Raw genomic sequence first — 16,090 nt, 5'->3', positions numbered from 1 at the left:
TGAAGTAAACTACAATTACGCCTGTTGAAATCCCACGAGTAGAGTCTAGTGAGGGAGAATGTAAATAGATTGTATCCTTTACCTTATAACGCTCATTGAAATCTCACAAGTAGAGTCTCCGAGAGTGTAAGTAGATTGTATTCCTTACCTTATAATGTCACTGAAATCTCACAAGTAGAGTCTTCGAGAGTGTAAGTAGATCCCATCCCTTACCTTATAACACCCACCGAAATCTCATAAGTAGAGTATGGAGAGGGAGAGTGTAAGTAGATCGTATTTCTTACCTTATAATGCCACTGAAATCTCATAAGTGGAGTCTGGAGAGAAAGAGTGTAAGTAGATCGTATCCTTACCTTATAATGCCACTACAGTCTCACAAGTAGAGTCAGGGGAGGAAGTGTGTAAGTAGATCGTATCCTTTACCTTATAACGCCAATTGAAATCTCACAAATAGAGTCTCCGAGAGTGTAAGTAGTGTTGGGTATGTAGCAAGAATTGATGGGAAATAGAGGGAAGGAGAGGAATTTGAAAGGTTTAGAACTTGAAAGGTTGGGAACTTGAAAAGTCTTCTAATGCTTTATTGAAAAAGACAATAGTCCCTCATCGGTAATGGAAAGGAAAATAGGAGAGTTTAAATAAATAAATACTCCTATTAATTGTTAAAAGGGTTGGAAAGAGGGACCCCCCTCGCGCCGTTGTCGTCGTTGCTCGCTTCGGCTTCGGCAAATGATCGAGAGATAATTTTTTGGACAAAATTTATTTTAATTATTTATTAATTAATTTTAAATGGCCAAAAATTATTTTCAATAAATTAGTTGATAACAGAATTTATTTAGTTAACCCGACCCGACTCGGATCCGCGCGAGTGACCCGTTTTAAATTCCGTTATAATCAAAATTTCCCGCCATGACTGTTCTGAAAGGTTGCAACTTTCAGGAACAGTCAATACCATTTGAAAGTTTGCAACCTTTCATTAATGGTCGTGTTAATTCTGAAAGGGTTGCAACCTTTCAGAATATATTCTTCTTGCCTATAAATACCATTCAGTCTTCAGAATATTTCCTACGAATTTTTTCTGATCTTCCTTCTTCTTAAAAACATATATTTCTTCGTGTACTTTCGTGCTGTGGATTGATTCGCTGACAGTAGAGTTTTTGGTATTTATACTCTACTGATTAAAATCATTTTACCTTGGGAGGTTATATTCCAAATCAAACCTCGGATACTAGAGGGGAATAATTTCCTTAAGGGGACACTGTGAATTTAGTGGACTTGATTTTCTTCCTAAATTTTCAATAAGAGTATTCCAGATTCTGGTACGTTTTTACAGATTAAATTATTTTTTACAAATAAATTTCTGTTCATCTTATTTACTGGTTATAAAAAATCTCAGTTACTTTGTGTTTCTGAATGATTTATTAGAACCAATAATTTCTGATTTTATAACACAGATTGGAAACAAGTAGATCCCATCCATTACTTTATAATATCCATCGAAATCTCATAAGTAGAGTCTGGAAAGGGAGAGTGTAAATAGATCGTATCTCTTACCTTATAATGCCACTTAAATCTCATTAAGATAAATCTGCTGAACTTTTTAAAATTTTGCACACCTTCTATAAAATGTTTGACTCCACCATTAATTCTAACCGGACTTAATAATAATATTTTTCACGTTAAGTTAAAAATATAAGAATAACATTATTTTTACCTTTTTTTATATACCATAATTTTCAACGACAAAAATATCAATATTGAATAAAGAATAACTGTCACATATTTAATTATGTTGATATTATTTATATCGTCAATGCATATGATAAATGGCGGTGCCACTGTATATTTAGACGGTTCATTCGAATTTCTTTTGATGAAAAATTATATTATTTTTATATAACTAAATATTCTTTTGATATATATAATAGAGGTGGAACCTCTTTCGATTATTTCACATATCTATTTCTTTAAATTTTAAATTTTTTAATAAAAAATTCTAACTCCGCTTCTAATATAACTTTGATATAACTTTGCTGACTGTCACTTATTATTAAAGTGACACATAACTAGAGACAATTAATGAGTTGTCGAGAGCTTTTTGTTTTTTTTGTTCCTTCTTTATTCTAAATTAAATTGACCTCTTCGTCACTATAAAATAAAATAAACTATATATAATAATAATAATAATAATAATAATAATAATTAAAAAAAGTGTGCAATATTGTCCCAAAATAAGTCTTACTCTAGAAAAATTTAGAAATGGAAATTATATGTTCTTTTATTATATATTTTATAGGTTGTTTGATATTTGAGATAAATATTATAATTTCGAGATAAAATTCAAAATTTTCTTTACATCATATTCGATTTAAGATATTAGACTATTAATTTATTCTGAGACTATTTTCCCTTTGAAATTTTCCAGTGAAATAAATAAAAGGTAGTATATTCACATAAATAAATTAAAAAGTTTTTTAATATTTTAACGATAATTTATTTTTTTACTATATCATTTTTAATTATTTGATTTGATAGAAAATAAGTAAAAGAATCATATCATATTATTATAATTTTCGATTTCCAATGCAAAAAAAGAGGCTCTATTTCTTAGATTTGCATGCATACTAACATTTGGCATTCTGCATGTCACATGCATATTATTTAATTTTATATAAATGGGAGTTTTAGGTCCATCTAATGTTAACATGCTATTATCATAAATGAGAATTTTCTTTTAATTTATTTATTTTGATAATTAGTATTTTATTTTTATAGAATTTTGTGATTTTTATGTAGAGTTGTAATTTTGTTAAAAAATTATAATTTTTTTAAGAGTGATGATCTTTTTAATAAGAACGATAAACATTTGTTTACACTACTGTTTGTTATTTATAAATAGAGGAATTTCCTCTAATTTCAGAGCAATGAAAATCTTGAACTACTTCTCCTTTTTTACAGTTAAATATTCGTATACTTTGTTCTGGTTGAATGGCTTACTGACATTTTGTTTTTGTATCAATATGTTAATGAATAAAATTGTTATTTCTCGAGAGGATTTAATTCTTTAAATAGCAGGTGTTAGAGACGAATAATTTTTTTAAGAGAATTATGTGTATTCAGTGGACTTGAGTTTTTCCTTTTATTTTATTCTATTTTTATATATCCTGGTAATTTTTTTTAAAGTCATTAATTTATGTTTATGATATAAATTATTATTTTTTAGTACATATTTTAGACTCAGATTGTTTATGTTTATGCAAAGTTATTGTCTCTAGTTATATTGAATATACACACATATAGCAGATATATTCATTGTGCAGAAAATAATTATTGTTAGTTCAAAAAATTCATGTTTTGATATTCTATATAAAATTCTGTAACTTAAAATTACTACGTATAAACTTACATATTATATATTTTTGTATACATATAATGTTTCTCACTTGTCAATTGAAGAAATTCATTATACAAGTACAAAAACTATAATTATTTTCATGTTCAAGCGTAATTTTTTTTTTTTTGCATAAGTTAATAAATCGTTGAATTTTTCCCTGAGAAAAAAATCCCATTTTTTATATTTTTATATAAAGTCAAATAAATATATGAAATAGAAAATTCAATTAAAAAAAATCTCATTTCTCTTTCTGCTTTTTTATTTTATATTTACCATTTTGCTACTATTTTCTTAATAATTTATTCATTGAAGGTTCTTGAGTTATGTGATAATAATAAAAATCAAATTCATGTTAAAATATTATTAATATTTTTTTAATAAAAGTCTATGTAATTTATATTTTCAAGTTCAATGCAATTAGCTGCATGGACCGCAGATAAATACCTAGTCTGTCTGTAAAAAGGATCACCTCTTGATTTCAAAATTTGGAAAAAAGAAATTAATATAACATAGCAATCAACATAAAATCGATCATTACATAAAATGAAATTTATCATCGTTACTTACCAACGAATTCAAACTATACGATACACTAAATTTTAGTAACAATCTAAATAAATTAAACGTTATATTTAAACTAACCGTACAGTGCAATGAGTAACAAACCATCCAAACAAGGTGTTAAGCTCTTATAACTTGTATTGTACAACTTTTAAAATACAAAGTGCTACCTTATTATTTGTCTATATATATACTCTCTATCCCCCCATTTAATTATTCACATTATGGCATCTACAAAAGTTAAAATTCCCACCATAGATTTTTCTAATGAAGAACTAAAACCAAACACTCCATTATGGGAATCCACAAAAATTCAACTTTTTGAAGCTTTACAAGAATATGGTTGTATTGAAGCAATATTATATGATAAAAATCTAAATGAAATAAGGGAGGGTTTATTTGATTTTTCAAAAAAATTATTTGAATTTCCCTTAGAGACCAAAATGAAAAATATTTCAGAAGTACAATATCATATTGGCTACATAGGGCAAATTCCACACTTGCCATCTTATGAGAGTTTGGGTATTCCTGATTTTCTTGCTCCTCAAAGTGTTGAAAATTTTGCTAATATATTTTGGCCTCATGGCAATCATGAATTTTGGTATGTATAATTTAATTTATGCATCGATAAGAGTCTTAAAGCAACGATATAATTGTTTTTGTAAAGTTATATATTATATACTTCTAACAACAATAAAGTCTATAAATCACAAATATAAGATGTGTATACAATCATATTAGGGTAGGATGAATATAAAATTTTTATTTTTCGAGTCTTATCCTTCATCATATTTTTGGAACAAAATAAAAATATCGTATGTAACCAAACAAAAGATATTTGTTACACAGAGCCATAAAGCCACGATTTGATAAGTGTTAAGATATTTCACATCGGTAGATGGATGAGTCTCCTTATATGGACTTGGATAAATCTCCCCTCATAAGCTAGCTTTTGGGATTGAGTTAGGTCCATGATCCATCTTTACGTGGTATCAAAATCAGACCCATTTCAATTCATTGTTCACAGATAATGGACCCCCATTTAGAAGTGTTCACGCTCCAGTTAAGGTCTGGGCGTATGGGAGAGTGTTAAGATAATCTCACATCGACAGAGGGATGAGAATTTGGTCTCCTTATATGGACTTGGACAAACCTCCTTATATGGACTTGGACAAACCTCCCCTCGTGAGCTACCTTTTGGGGTTGAGTTAGGTCCCAAGATCCATCTTTACGTTCGATTCTCCTTCCTTATTTACCCTTCTTCATATGTTTATGTTTATACTTTATACTAACATTACATGTGCACTAATTTTTGCAGCAATTTGGTCAAATCTTATGCAAGTTCACTTCTGAAATTGGATCAAATCATCAAAAGGATGATCTTGGAGAATTTGGGATTAGAAAAGCACATTAATGAATTGTTGGATAATTTTGCCCTATTTAGATTTTCCCATTACAAGGGATCATTATCTATTAATAAAGATGAAAATGATAAATATGATGGATTGAGTGCCCATACAGATAATAACTTCTTGACTTTTATAGCACAAAATCAAGTCAATGGATTGCAAATCAACAAAAATGGAGAGTGGATTAATGCCACTATTTCACCAAATTCTTTTGTTGTTCTGTCTGGTGATTCCTTCAAAGTAAGTGTTACTCATTTTTTTTAGTGTTATTACTTTATTGGAATCATATTAAAAATTTTAAGAAGATATATATCTAAGCCACATCAAGTGAAACTAGCTACATGTTTAATTTTTGAGGATCCGACCTACACTCATGTTAGATTATTCTTCAAAATGAATATTTTTGAATGATGTGAAAGACATTGGATAATAATTTTTGAAGAGGATAAATAACATAAGTTATAATTGGAACTGCATGTTTAATATTTTCATGAAAAATTAAAAATGAATATTGATAATTAGTGGAGCCTATGCTTTCGAATATCTTAAAATGTTATCTCACTCGTATTTGATTATTTTCCAAAATGCATATCGTAAAAGGATTTGATACCCTAAATAATATTTGATAAGTCGAAGCAACATAGGTTACAATTGGAACTACATGTTTAGATCATGCAAAACTGAAAATGTATGTTGATATTTCTTTGGAACTTATGTTGCCTTATTTTTCAAAAATGTTTGAGTTATATGTATCCATGTTTTGTAGTTTGAATAATTTAAAAGAAAATAAATTGCTATTACGAATAAAATATGAAGAAACATAATTTTATTAATAAAGATTGCGGGTAATTCTGTTGATTCTACTCTCCTAAGATTTATCCATGATTCGAGGATCGTTAGTGACTTATTTCTTGAACTAGGATGATTTAGATTTGACCCTCTATATGAATAATCCATTAATTTGCGAAGCATTCGAAATCTTGATCTCTTTATGAAATTTTTGAGATGTCTTTTAAGAGAATTTAGTATCCTTTATATACCTATAAACTAGGGTTTAGGGTTGAGTCCAAGAATTCCAATTTGAGTTGAACACAATTTGTAGAGTCCTAACTCGAATTGATTGCAGAATTCCATAGAATTTCAATGTCTACAATAACATATGTAGAAAAAACACGTATCTATAGTTAAAAATAAATATTTTTTAAGTTTTATGCACTAACGATAAGCGAATTTATACAGGCATGGACAAATGGTCGATTGCATTCTCCCCTCCACAGGGTAGAAATGCCTAAAGAAGGTGATAGACTCTCCCTTCAATTTAATACATTATCAAAACCAGGTCACTTCATAGAGGCTCCAAAAGAACTAGTGGATGAGAAACACCCTTTACTTTTCAAGCCATATGAAATGCTTGGATTATTAAATTATGTTGCTTCAAACGCTGGCACTCCTAATGCTTTCCAGGCTTATTGTGGTGTTTGATATTATAAAGTCAATTTTTGACGAACATTTTTATCGGAGTATCGCTAGCATATATGGAATTTCTGATAAAAGATTCGTCGAAGATGTCTTGAACAAGCCATCATTTCGTTTGGAGTTTGTGTTTTCTTTCTAGTGTGTATCTTATGTTTGAATTGTTGTCGTTCTTTAACTTTTGCGTTCTATGTTTTATGTATAATGAAATAAAAAAACGTGAATTTCTGGTGAATGTTCCTGTCCGAATACCATTAATATATATGGGATTTCTGATAGAATATTTGTTGAAATTTGTGTTTTTTTAAATGGTGTTTATCTTATGTTTGAATTGTTGTATTATTAAGTATTGACATTTTATGTATTATGTATGTGTAATTTCGATGGAAATTCATGTTTTTTATGCAATTTTTTTGAATTTTAACCCTCAAATTCGTCTAAGGAACAAGTATATTTTATATGTTCCTTTGCAAATTACAACATCTACATTTTGTAAAGCAAATAAAATAATGACACAATATTTCATCGCGGAAACCCTCAATTCAAAAAGGGTAAAAATCACGATCGACACCTCATCAGGATTTAACTTCACTTCATTAAACTTTGAGCCTCAACAAAAAATTACAAACCTATGTAACCTAAGGATTTATAAACTCTAATTCCTAGCTATCCAAGACAAAAATCCCCAGGTTTAAGTCTTCTACCGTCCTCAAGTTTCTTAATAAACTTGTTAGAGAATCCTACACACACACTTGATTGTAACCAAAACTCTTAATTACAATCTTACAACTTTTTCGTCACAAACTGACAACATTCTCCAATAAATCTCAGAACTCTCTCAAACTCTTGATCGTGTTTTGATCTTCTCTCTATGTAAGTGGGCGCTTCATTGAAGAAGTTATTGTTATATTTATAGAATAAACCTCTCAAAGTCTTGTTACTATTTTTTTTTAAAAAATGATTTTTTTCCTTGAAATTTTCATGTATTTTAATTGAATAAGTAAAAAAAATATATTTATACGTAGAAAAATTAGAAAGCTTTTTAATATTTTAATAAAAAAAATTGTTTTTTATTATATATTTTTTATCGAACTGTTTTGATAAAAAATGATTAAATAAATGAATTACATTTTACGACATAATTTTTTTTTATTCGCGATAAAAAAACCTCTATTTCTAGCAGTGTCGCGTACCCCCCATAAATTGTCTTCATAAATATGTAACGTATAGACCTGCATGCATACTTCCATTTGGCATGTTGCATGTCACATGCATATTAAATATAATTTGTTTATAAAGAGAATCACCTCTTGATTTCAAAATTCAGAAGAAAAAAATTAAATTTTCTTTTAAATGTTCATTTCTTGATTTCAAAAGAAGTTGCATTGAAACTTAAAAAAAAAAAAGAAATTAAAAAAAATAAAACATAAAACTGTATTAATTTTCCTTCTTTTGTTTGCTCATAGATTTTTATCAAGTAGCATTTCCATTACACAAAGGTATGTGATATAGAATTAACATTTTCATTTTGTTGTTATATCGATGGAGGTCGATGATTAAAATAGACCGATGAATAGTGTTATATAGTGTAGATTTATTTTTTTTCTTTTTGATGCTTATTGCTAATACTTTGTAGGAGTCGAGTTAATACTCTTTATATTGAAAAAAATGTACGATTTCTTTCGTTTTATTTTATGTGGCATTTTTGCTTTTCGAGATTTAAATAAGTCTATCTTTGACCGTAAATTTTTCATAAATCCTTTTAATATTTTGAATAATCAATTATTGTGACTTATAGTACTATTACGTAGTTTACAAATATATAAATTTCATTTCAAATAATTTGAAAATTCAATATACAAATGCCTGATCAAACTTAAATTATTTGACTCTCGAAAAATGAAAAGTGTCACATAAAATGAAATAGAGGGAATTTTTTTTTTGAATTGACTAAGTTGAAATATTGACCAATTTTCCTCAAATGAGGAGAATTTATCTTGACGAATCAAAACATGAAAAAATTGAAAAATAAGTATTTTCCGAAAAAGCATATCTAGTTTCACATGATCATAAAAATATTCACCTTCGTTATAAATATATTTCTTTATTAGAATAATGCATAAGTACCCGCTCAACGTATGCCTAAAATTTCTTAGACACACTCATACTATACTAAGGCTCTATTAAAATGAGCATATTATTATTGTTAAACCTCTCTATTCCGTAAAGGAAGCGGTAAAGTCTACATACATTTCTCCTTCCTTTTTGAGCATGTTATTGTTGTTAAACTTCCTACCCCACAAAGTAGCGGTAAAGTCTACATTCATTTTCTCTCTTTCTCAGAGCTTGCTTATGGAACTACACTGCATGTTATTGTTGCTAAACCTCTATCTTACAAAGATAGCGATAAAATCTGCGAACATCTTTTCCTTCCCGGACCCCACTCGTGTATAATTATAATAAGTATGTTACTAATTGTTGGATTTTTATTTTTTTTTGATTTTTTGGTAGAGAAATGGAGCCAAGAAAAGCAATAGATGAATTGTTCTTAAAATTTCATCCTTGTTTTGATACAAACACAAAGATAGGAATAATAGGAGGTGGACCTAGTGGAACATCAGCTGCTTATGCATTGGTAAAACTTGGTTATACAAATATCACTATTCTTGAGAAGTATCATTCTGTTGGTGGCATGTGTGAATCAGATGATATTGAAGGTATCTATGCTATTTACTCCCTTCGTTTCAATTTATGTGGCATACGTTCCTTTTTAGTCTGTTCGTAGAAAGATGTCTTGCTTTCTTATTTAGAAACAATTTAACTTTAAAATTCTTATTTTTAATGACATATTTGTGTATAGCTTGTTTTAGACTACAAGTTTGAATATTTTTTATTCTTGAACTCCGTGCCTGGTTATACACGCTCACATATGTTGAATTATCCCGAGTCGGTGGGCGTGAGGGAACTTGTCTCCATAAAAGGTCCTGTCCAATCATCAGCTCTTGAGTTAGCTTTTGACATTGAGACGGACCTAAGATGGTGAGATCCATCTTCTTATCATGGTATCAGAGTCGTGACTGTCCAATTCTTATTTCACTCGATGTCGTTTATGGGCGTGTGAGGGTGTTGAATTGTCCCAAATAGGTGCGTGGAGGCAGTTTGTCCTCTTATATGATTCTTTAATCCATTTTTTATTATCAACATAAATTGAGGATGGGTGGCGGGGGTGGGGGGGTAATTTATATATGTAGTATGTTGTCACACTAAAAGATTTTACGGAACGATTTTAATTCTGTACACTAACAGTATAAAGAATTTTTCCACTATCAATTTATTTGAACGTGTTGTACATACGTACATAACAAGTACAAGTAGTCGTATCTTCATGAAGGTTACTAGTCCCATTTTTCTTATGTAGGTTACATGTAGCTACTTTTAGTTATCGTCGTAACATTCTTTTGAACACTATCAGTGTATATAAGTTAAACTCTTAAACATATGTGTTACGAGTCCAGGAAATATTTACGACTTGGGATGACAAGTTCTTGCTGCAAATAGTGCTCCAACAATATTTCATCTAGCAAGAGAAATCAGAGCTGAAGTTGAGGAAATGGACAACCATAAGTTTGCCTTCGATCTTGATTGAAAATCATATCGATGGCTACTGTTGTTTTACTGGTCTTTCTGTTCCCGAATTATAATATATGATGTTCTATTAATGATTTTATTCATAGTACTTCATGGAATTTGGCGTAAAGCCCTCAAAGTATTAAGCCATTCTACTAAGATATGTTTCGGACTCTGCAAAATGCCGTCAGGTGCATATTAGATCCTCCAATAGTAGCACATTTTTAGAGAATCGGACACGGGTGCAGCAACATTTTGCAGAGTCCAAGCAACATATCTCCTTAGTAGTCCAAATAATTTCCGAGTCACGAGTAGTAAACCTTCAAATAATATTTAAAAGTACTAACTTTATTACTGTGAATTTTCCTAAATATTACCTGTTACTGATCCCTTTCTGCAGTAAGCAACAGCAGAAGAATCGACATGAATAGCCTCGAGGAGGAGTTGTTCGGTAAAGTACAAACTATTGACTATTACACCATAGTCTTGAAGATAACTGGATTTGATCATATACCGATGGGTTTTTACTACTTTGGTGAGTTCATGGATGATCCAAAAGCCATCGGGAATCCAGTTGCAATGCAGAGATTTTACAATGACACGAACGTCTTCTTGTTTTGGTCTTATGGTAACTCGGTCGACATAGTAGGATTAAAGGAGACCGAGCTCCTCATAAAAGGTGTTGAAAGTATGGGAGGCTTTGTTGAAAAAGTCGTTTTGCAACGAAAGCTCAAATATTTCCCTCATGTTAACAACCAAGGTACTCCTGAAAAGACTGCGGAATTTTCATTTCAGTTTATGTTTTATGCACTCACAATCATGAATCACTTATAAGTCTATGGCTAAACTACTTTGAATCTTTTACATTGTCGGTGTGTATAACTAATATATTTTCATTTTAAGATTTGAACTATTATCGTTCTATTGATTGTGTGCTTCGAAATGACAGATATGAAGGAAGGCTTTTATGAGAAAGTGGAAAATCAACTACAAGGTCAACAAAACACGTATTATGTTGGCGGGTTGATGGCATTCGAGTTGACAGAAAGGAATGCATCTTACGCCATGGCTCTAATGCACAAGCATTTCGCTAGTAATAATCCTATACCAGCCTTCCCATATGTTAAGGTAGGCTACTTCAGAGTTCAGATATCTTCTTTTTTTTTGATGTTATGGATCGTGTTACAGTTTCTCGATTTCATTATTTAATACCCTATCAAAAGGGATATCATTTCCTAAAGGTTCTGATCAACTTGGATTGGTTGTAGTCGCAGAAGCTTATAAATCACTTCCTTGTGAAGTTATTAAACGTATCTGTACTCGTGTTGTAGAAGAACATGGTGTATCTATTGCCTCCATTATGACTATCAAACCGAGGTCCATTAGTAAGACCACGTCAGGGAAAATCAGGAGATTTGAAGTAGCTAAAAGATTTGTTGATGGAACATTGAGTGTGGTGGAAGACGCAACCGATGGAGAAAAATCATCACGGGAGTCTAAAGATGGTTCCGTACCATAAATCACAAGAAATTTAGCTCTGGGAAATGATAAAATTAGCAAGGGACAGATCATAGAATTTCTGAAGGAGCTGCTCTATGAGATGACGGAGGTTCTCAAGTCTAAAATCTCCATCACTGAGAGTCTGGTGTCTTATGGTGTCGACTCAATTGGCGTTGTTCGAGCAGCTCAGAAAATTTCAAACTTTCTCGGAGTTCTAGTTGGAGCGATAGACATCTTCTCAGCAACCTGCATTGAAGACTTAGCAGACTTTGCTGAAGATCTTTTGAGAAAATCCCACCCCGAGTTGGTCACAACTACCTCCGGTTCTTGTGAAAGCAAGATGAGCTCAACCATGGTTTTTCCAACGTTTAGCTCTTGCTTATGTCTCTTTCATGCTGATATTTCCTGCGTGCATATCGGTTTCCACTTTCAAATTTTTCATTTCTGCATGCCAAATGCTGATACAATCAGCCCCTTGGTTTGGTTACATTGTTTCCTTAGTATGTGCTCCACTTTCTTGGATATTATGTGCATAGGTTTTCTTGGAAAGTCATTTCTACAACCAAACTATATTTTGAACCCTGAGGTGTCCATCTGGTCTGCTGATTTTGTCAAGTGGTGGACACTTTATAAGGCTCAAGAAATATCTTCAAAAGTCTTAGCAGTGCATTTGAGAGGAACGGTATTCATCAATTATTGGTTCGAGATGCTCGGGGAAAATATTACATCATCTCCTATTCTTGATACTGTCGACATCACAGATCCATCACTAGTTTCTATTGGAGAGCAAGCTGTGATCAATGAAGGAGTATTGCTTCAAAGTCATGAAGTGAAAAATGGTGTCTTGAGTTTCAACCCGATAAGAATCGGCCAAAAATCGTCGATTGGTCCTTATGCTGTTGTTCAAAGAGGAAGCATTGTGGAAGATGGTACTCATGTGCTTGCTCTCAACACCAGCAAGACTGCAGTTAATGTTAAGGCTACAAGCACCAAAAAGGTCAGTAGAATTAGAAATAAAGAAACTTTCATCAACTTAGTTGCTCGGACTCTTGAAAAAAGCTTTAGACTGACACATTTCCTGTTTTCTATCATGATTACAGGACAAATCGACACGAAAGAGCATGAAGGGGAGTCATGGAAATCATGAACATATTAAACTATTCTCCATATACATGGTCGGCTTTCTCAGCAGCTTATCGGCAGCTGTTTCTTACTTCATTTACCTTTCGCTATGGCAAAACCCGCCTTCACTAAAACATTTCAGGTTCTTTTACTTAGCTGGAGCCTTTCATTGGTTTCCATACACGATCGCCACATATGCTACATTGTTTGACAATTCCTATTCAGGTTCATTCACTTTTGCTACCACTATTGCCATTTTTTACATATGTCATGGTCTTATCCTTAGCTTATTCACTTGTTTGGTAAACCATGTTGTCCATCAAAAAGGAGAAATGGACATGATGAAGACTTGTCTTGTCCATCGTGTCAACGTTGCATGTCACATAAGGTTCACAAAATTCATGTCTGGAACAGAGTTGTTCTGCATTTATTTACGTCGACTAGGTGCAAAAATTGGCCAACATTGTTCCATCAGAGCCATTAACCCCATTTCAGAACCAAACCTCATCTCAATAGGCAATGGTGTGCATTTAGGGGACTTCAGTAGAATCGTTCCCAGATTATATACCTCTAGTGACTATGTGTCTAGTAAAATTGAGATTCAAGATAACTCGGTTATCGGTAGTCAGGGTCTTGTTCTCCCAGGTTCTGTCATTGAGAAGGATGTTATTCTTGGTGCAATCTCAGTTGCTCCCATGAACTCAGTACTTCAGCATGGTGGTGTCTTTGTTGGCTCCAAAAATCCAGTTTTGGTCAAAAGCAAGTCTTACTCGTTGGATGATCGAATCGAGGAGATGGACTTGAAATACAAAAAGGTGCTTGGAAATCTAGCTGCAAATTTTGCTGCTTCAACTCTTAAAGTGAAATCGAGATTCTTCCATCGAATCGGTGCTGCAGGAAAGGGATGCTTAAGCCTCTACAATGACATCCCAGGTTTTGCAGATCACAAGATTTTCAGTCCTGGCATGACATACCGAGTTATTATGAGGCACAGTAATTGTTTGAGTTCTGATGATGATGCACGACTTGATCCGCGTGGTGCAGCAATAAGGATCTTATCAAATGGAACTGATGAGAACAGTTCAATTCTTGATCTGACACTAAAGACTGGTAAGGCATTTCATACTCGGACGATAGGTGACTTTGCAACATGGCTTGTTTGTGGAGCAGCAGCACGGGAAGAACACGTGAAGCATGCTCCACATGTCCGGGATGCAATGTGGGGTTCTCTTCGACAGGCATACTCCTACACCGAGCTGCATTACTATTCAAACATTTGCAGGCTTTTCAGATTCAAAAATGATCAAGAGATGTATGTCAAATTCAAGTTAAGGCCTTTTGACAACAACATCGGTGAGGACTCTGGTGAGGTGAAGCCTAGAGGCGTACTTCCACCAGAGACCGGTGCAATTCCAAGAGATGAGAATGACAACCGTCCATTACGCTTCCTTGATGAAGATTTCCAACATCGTCTGCACACACCCGAGAAGGTGAAACAATGAATTTTACTAAATACATTCGAGTCTTTTGGATTTTCAAAGTGGTTCGTAAATCTTGAAAATGAACAGGTCCGTTATGTTCTACAACTACAAATGCGATCAATACCGGAGGATGAAGTGAATCGGGAGGCAGCACTTGATTGCACCAAGCCATGGGATGAGATTGAATTTCCTTATATTGATATAGGAGACATAACTATTGATGCAACACTAACCAAAGAAGAATCAGAAGATCTAGAGTTCAATCCATTTCTCAAATGTCATGAAGTGGATGTCATTCGAGCAACGTCATGTAATCAAAGCGCGTCCATGGACCACGGACGTTCAGTCGTTTACGACATATGCCAGCACCTGAGAAACAGAAAACCTCTCCCAGAAGCTTGGAGAATCTTCTTAGATCAATCTGATGTTAAAATGGACTTCACCGGCTGTCCCCTTGCATCGACATTGGAGAAAAAGGATACTACCAAAGTCGTCATGCTAGCAAGATCTTGGTACGTGACAATGTGGCTAATATCCGTTCAGCCGTTCTTGCAAACATTTCTTCCATATTTTCTCATGGGATTCATAATCTTTGCTCCATTGAAGTTTCTTTTCTACACATCGGATACCATAAAAGTCCAAAAGCATTGGCTGCTACCTTTGTTTTGGGTTGTGACAGGACTTTTAGGTGGAGTTCTATGTGCTTTTGCAAAATGGATTCTTGTAGGAATCAAGAAAGACGGCGAATGTGAGCTAATTTGGAGTAAAGGGATCTTCTGCGATACGATTTGGCAAGCAATAAGGACACTAGTAGGAGACTATTTCATGGAAATGAAAAGTGGATCGTTCTTATTCGGAATTTGGATGAAGCTTATGGGATCAGAAGTTGCTTGGGACGAAGGCACATACATCAACAGCATGGGAGCAGTTTTGAATCCTGAAATGGTGAGAATCGACAAGTATGGATCGATCGAGAGAGAAGCTTTGCTCTTTGGACACATATATGAAGGTGAAGGAGGCAAAGTGAAGTATGGCAAAATCAAGATTGGAGAAAGTGGCTATGTGGGAAGCAGAGCTGTGGCAATGCCAAGGGTAACTATTGACACTAAAGGTACTCTTGGAGATCTCTCTCTTGCCATGAAGGGAGAGCTCGTAAAATAGGCGAAAATATAATCAAGATCGGGACATGTTTGGTATGACGGAAGTCATTTTTCTTCTTTCGATGGAAAATGTTTTCCTAGGAGAACATTATTTTTCGGATAAAGGAACACCAGAAAATGATATCTTCGTGAAAAACATTTTTCCCGAAAAAATGACTTCTGTCGTACCAAACACTGTAAGCACATGTAAGCACATGTTGTAGGTTCATCATTTTGACTAGTGATATTTTAGCCTTTGTATTTACTACATTAGGAAATAATTAAATAGAAATAGTAGAACATTATGTAGGTTCATAATTTTTAATGAAATCTTGTTTTTAAACAATGTATTTCATACTCAGGATGGATTATTGGCTTTCTTATAAT

The 16,090-nt window shown here is 32.7% G+C and overlaps 3 protein-coding genes across 4 annotated transcripts; all 3 read left to right on the top strand.

Annotated features, from left to right (window-relative positions):
* The first annotated feature begins 3,641 nt into the window (after positions 1–3,641).
* LOC101250832 (probable 2-oxoglutarate-dependent dioxygenase AOP1) lies at positions 3,642–7,198 on the top strand. The gene is made up of 3 exons (XM_004228675.4): positions 3,642–4,553; positions 5,271–5,601; positions 6,601–7,198. The coding sequence occupies exons 1-3, from the start codon at positions 4,177–4,179 to the stop codon at positions 6,841–6,843; spliced, it is 951 nt and encodes a 316-aa protein (XP_004228723.2). The 5' UTR covers positions 3,642–4,176; the 3' UTR covers positions 6,844–7,198.
* A 1,054-nt stretch (positions 7,199–8,252) lies between these two features.
* On the top strand, positions 8,253–11,924 carry LOC109120155 (uncharacterized). Of its 2 annotated transcripts, XM_019213713.3 has the most exons (4): positions 8,253–9,551; positions 10,862–11,221; positions 11,411–11,589; positions 11,793–11,924. In XM_019213713.3, the coding sequence occupies exons 1-4, from the start codon at positions 9,350–9,352 to the stop codon at positions 11,823–11,825; spliced, it is 774 nt and encodes a 257-aa protein (XP_019069258.1). In that variant the 5' UTR covers positions 8,253–9,349; the 3' UTR covers positions 11,826–11,924. The 2 variants fall into 2 exon arrangements, with proteins under 2 accessions (XP_019069258.1, XP_019069257.2); XM_019213712.3 differs by lacking the exon at positions 11,793–11,924 and having other exon boundaries at positions 11,411–11,670.
* LOC104645663 (uncharacterized) lies at positions 11,476–16,071 on the top strand. The gene is made up of 3 exons (XM_019213711.3): positions 11,476–12,958; positions 13,062–14,573; positions 14,652–16,071. Exons 1-3 carry the CDS (start codon positions 12,062–12,064, stop codon positions 15,723–15,725), a joined length of 3,483 nt encoding a protein of 1,160 aa, XP_019069256.1. The 5' UTR covers positions 11,476–12,061; the 3' UTR covers positions 15,726–16,071.
* The last annotated feature ends 19 nt before the right edge of the window (positions 16,072–16,090 follow it).

Source organism: Solanum lycopersicum, chromosome 1, assembly GCF_036512215.1.
Source record: "Solanum lycopersicum chromosome 1, SLM_r2.1".
Taxonomy (NCBI): Eukaryota; Viridiplantae; Streptophyta; class Magnoliopsida; order Solanales; family Solanaceae; genus Solanum; species Solanum lycopersicum.
Note: the sequence above shows the minus strand (reverse complement) of the source record. Positions and strands in the feature narration are given on the sequence as shown.

What these genes read in the sequence shown, in the direction of transcription:
- LOC104645663 (XM_019213711.3), top strand. Translation starts at nt 12,062, where the DNA reads ATGACGGAGGTTCTCAAGTCTAAAATCTCCATCACTGAGAGTCTGGTG. An exon ending in AGGCTACAAGCACCAAAAAG is followed by an intron (nt 12,959 to 13,061) that starts GTCAGTAGAATT and finishes TCATGATTACAG; the next exon opens with GACAAATCGACACGAAAGAG. An exon ending in GTCTGCACACACCCGAGAAG is followed by an intron (nt 14,574 to 14,651) that starts GTGAAACAATGA and finishes GAAAATGAACAG; the next exon opens with GTCCGTTATGTTCTACAACT.
- LOC101250832 (XM_004228675.4), top strand. Translation starts at nt 4,177, where the DNA reads ATGGCATCTACAAAAGTTAAAATTCCCACCATAGATTTTTCTAATGAA. An exon ending in CATGGCAATCATGAATTTTG is followed by an intron (nt 4,554 to 5,270) that starts GTATGTATAATT and finishes TAATTTTTGCAG; the next exon opens with CAATTTGGTCAAATCTTATG. An exon ending in TGTCTGGTGATTCCTTCAAA is followed by an intron (nt 5,602 to 6,600) that starts GTAAGTGTTACT and finishes GAATTTATACAG; the next exon opens with GCATGGACAAATGGTCGATT.
- LOC109120155 (XM_019213712.3), top strand. Translation starts at nt 9,350, where the DNA reads ATGGAGCCAAGAAAAGCAATAGATGAATTGTTCTTAAAATTTCATCCT. An exon ending in TGAATCAGATGATATTGAAG is followed by an intron (nt 9,552 to 10,861) that starts GTATCTATGCTA and finishes CCCTTTCTGCAG; the next exon opens with TAAGCAACAGCAGAAGAATC. An exon ending in CCCTCATGTTAACAACCAAG is followed by an intron (nt 11,222 to 11,410) that starts GTACTCCTGAAA and finishes TCGAAATGACAG; the next exon opens with ATATGAAGGAAGGCTTTTAT.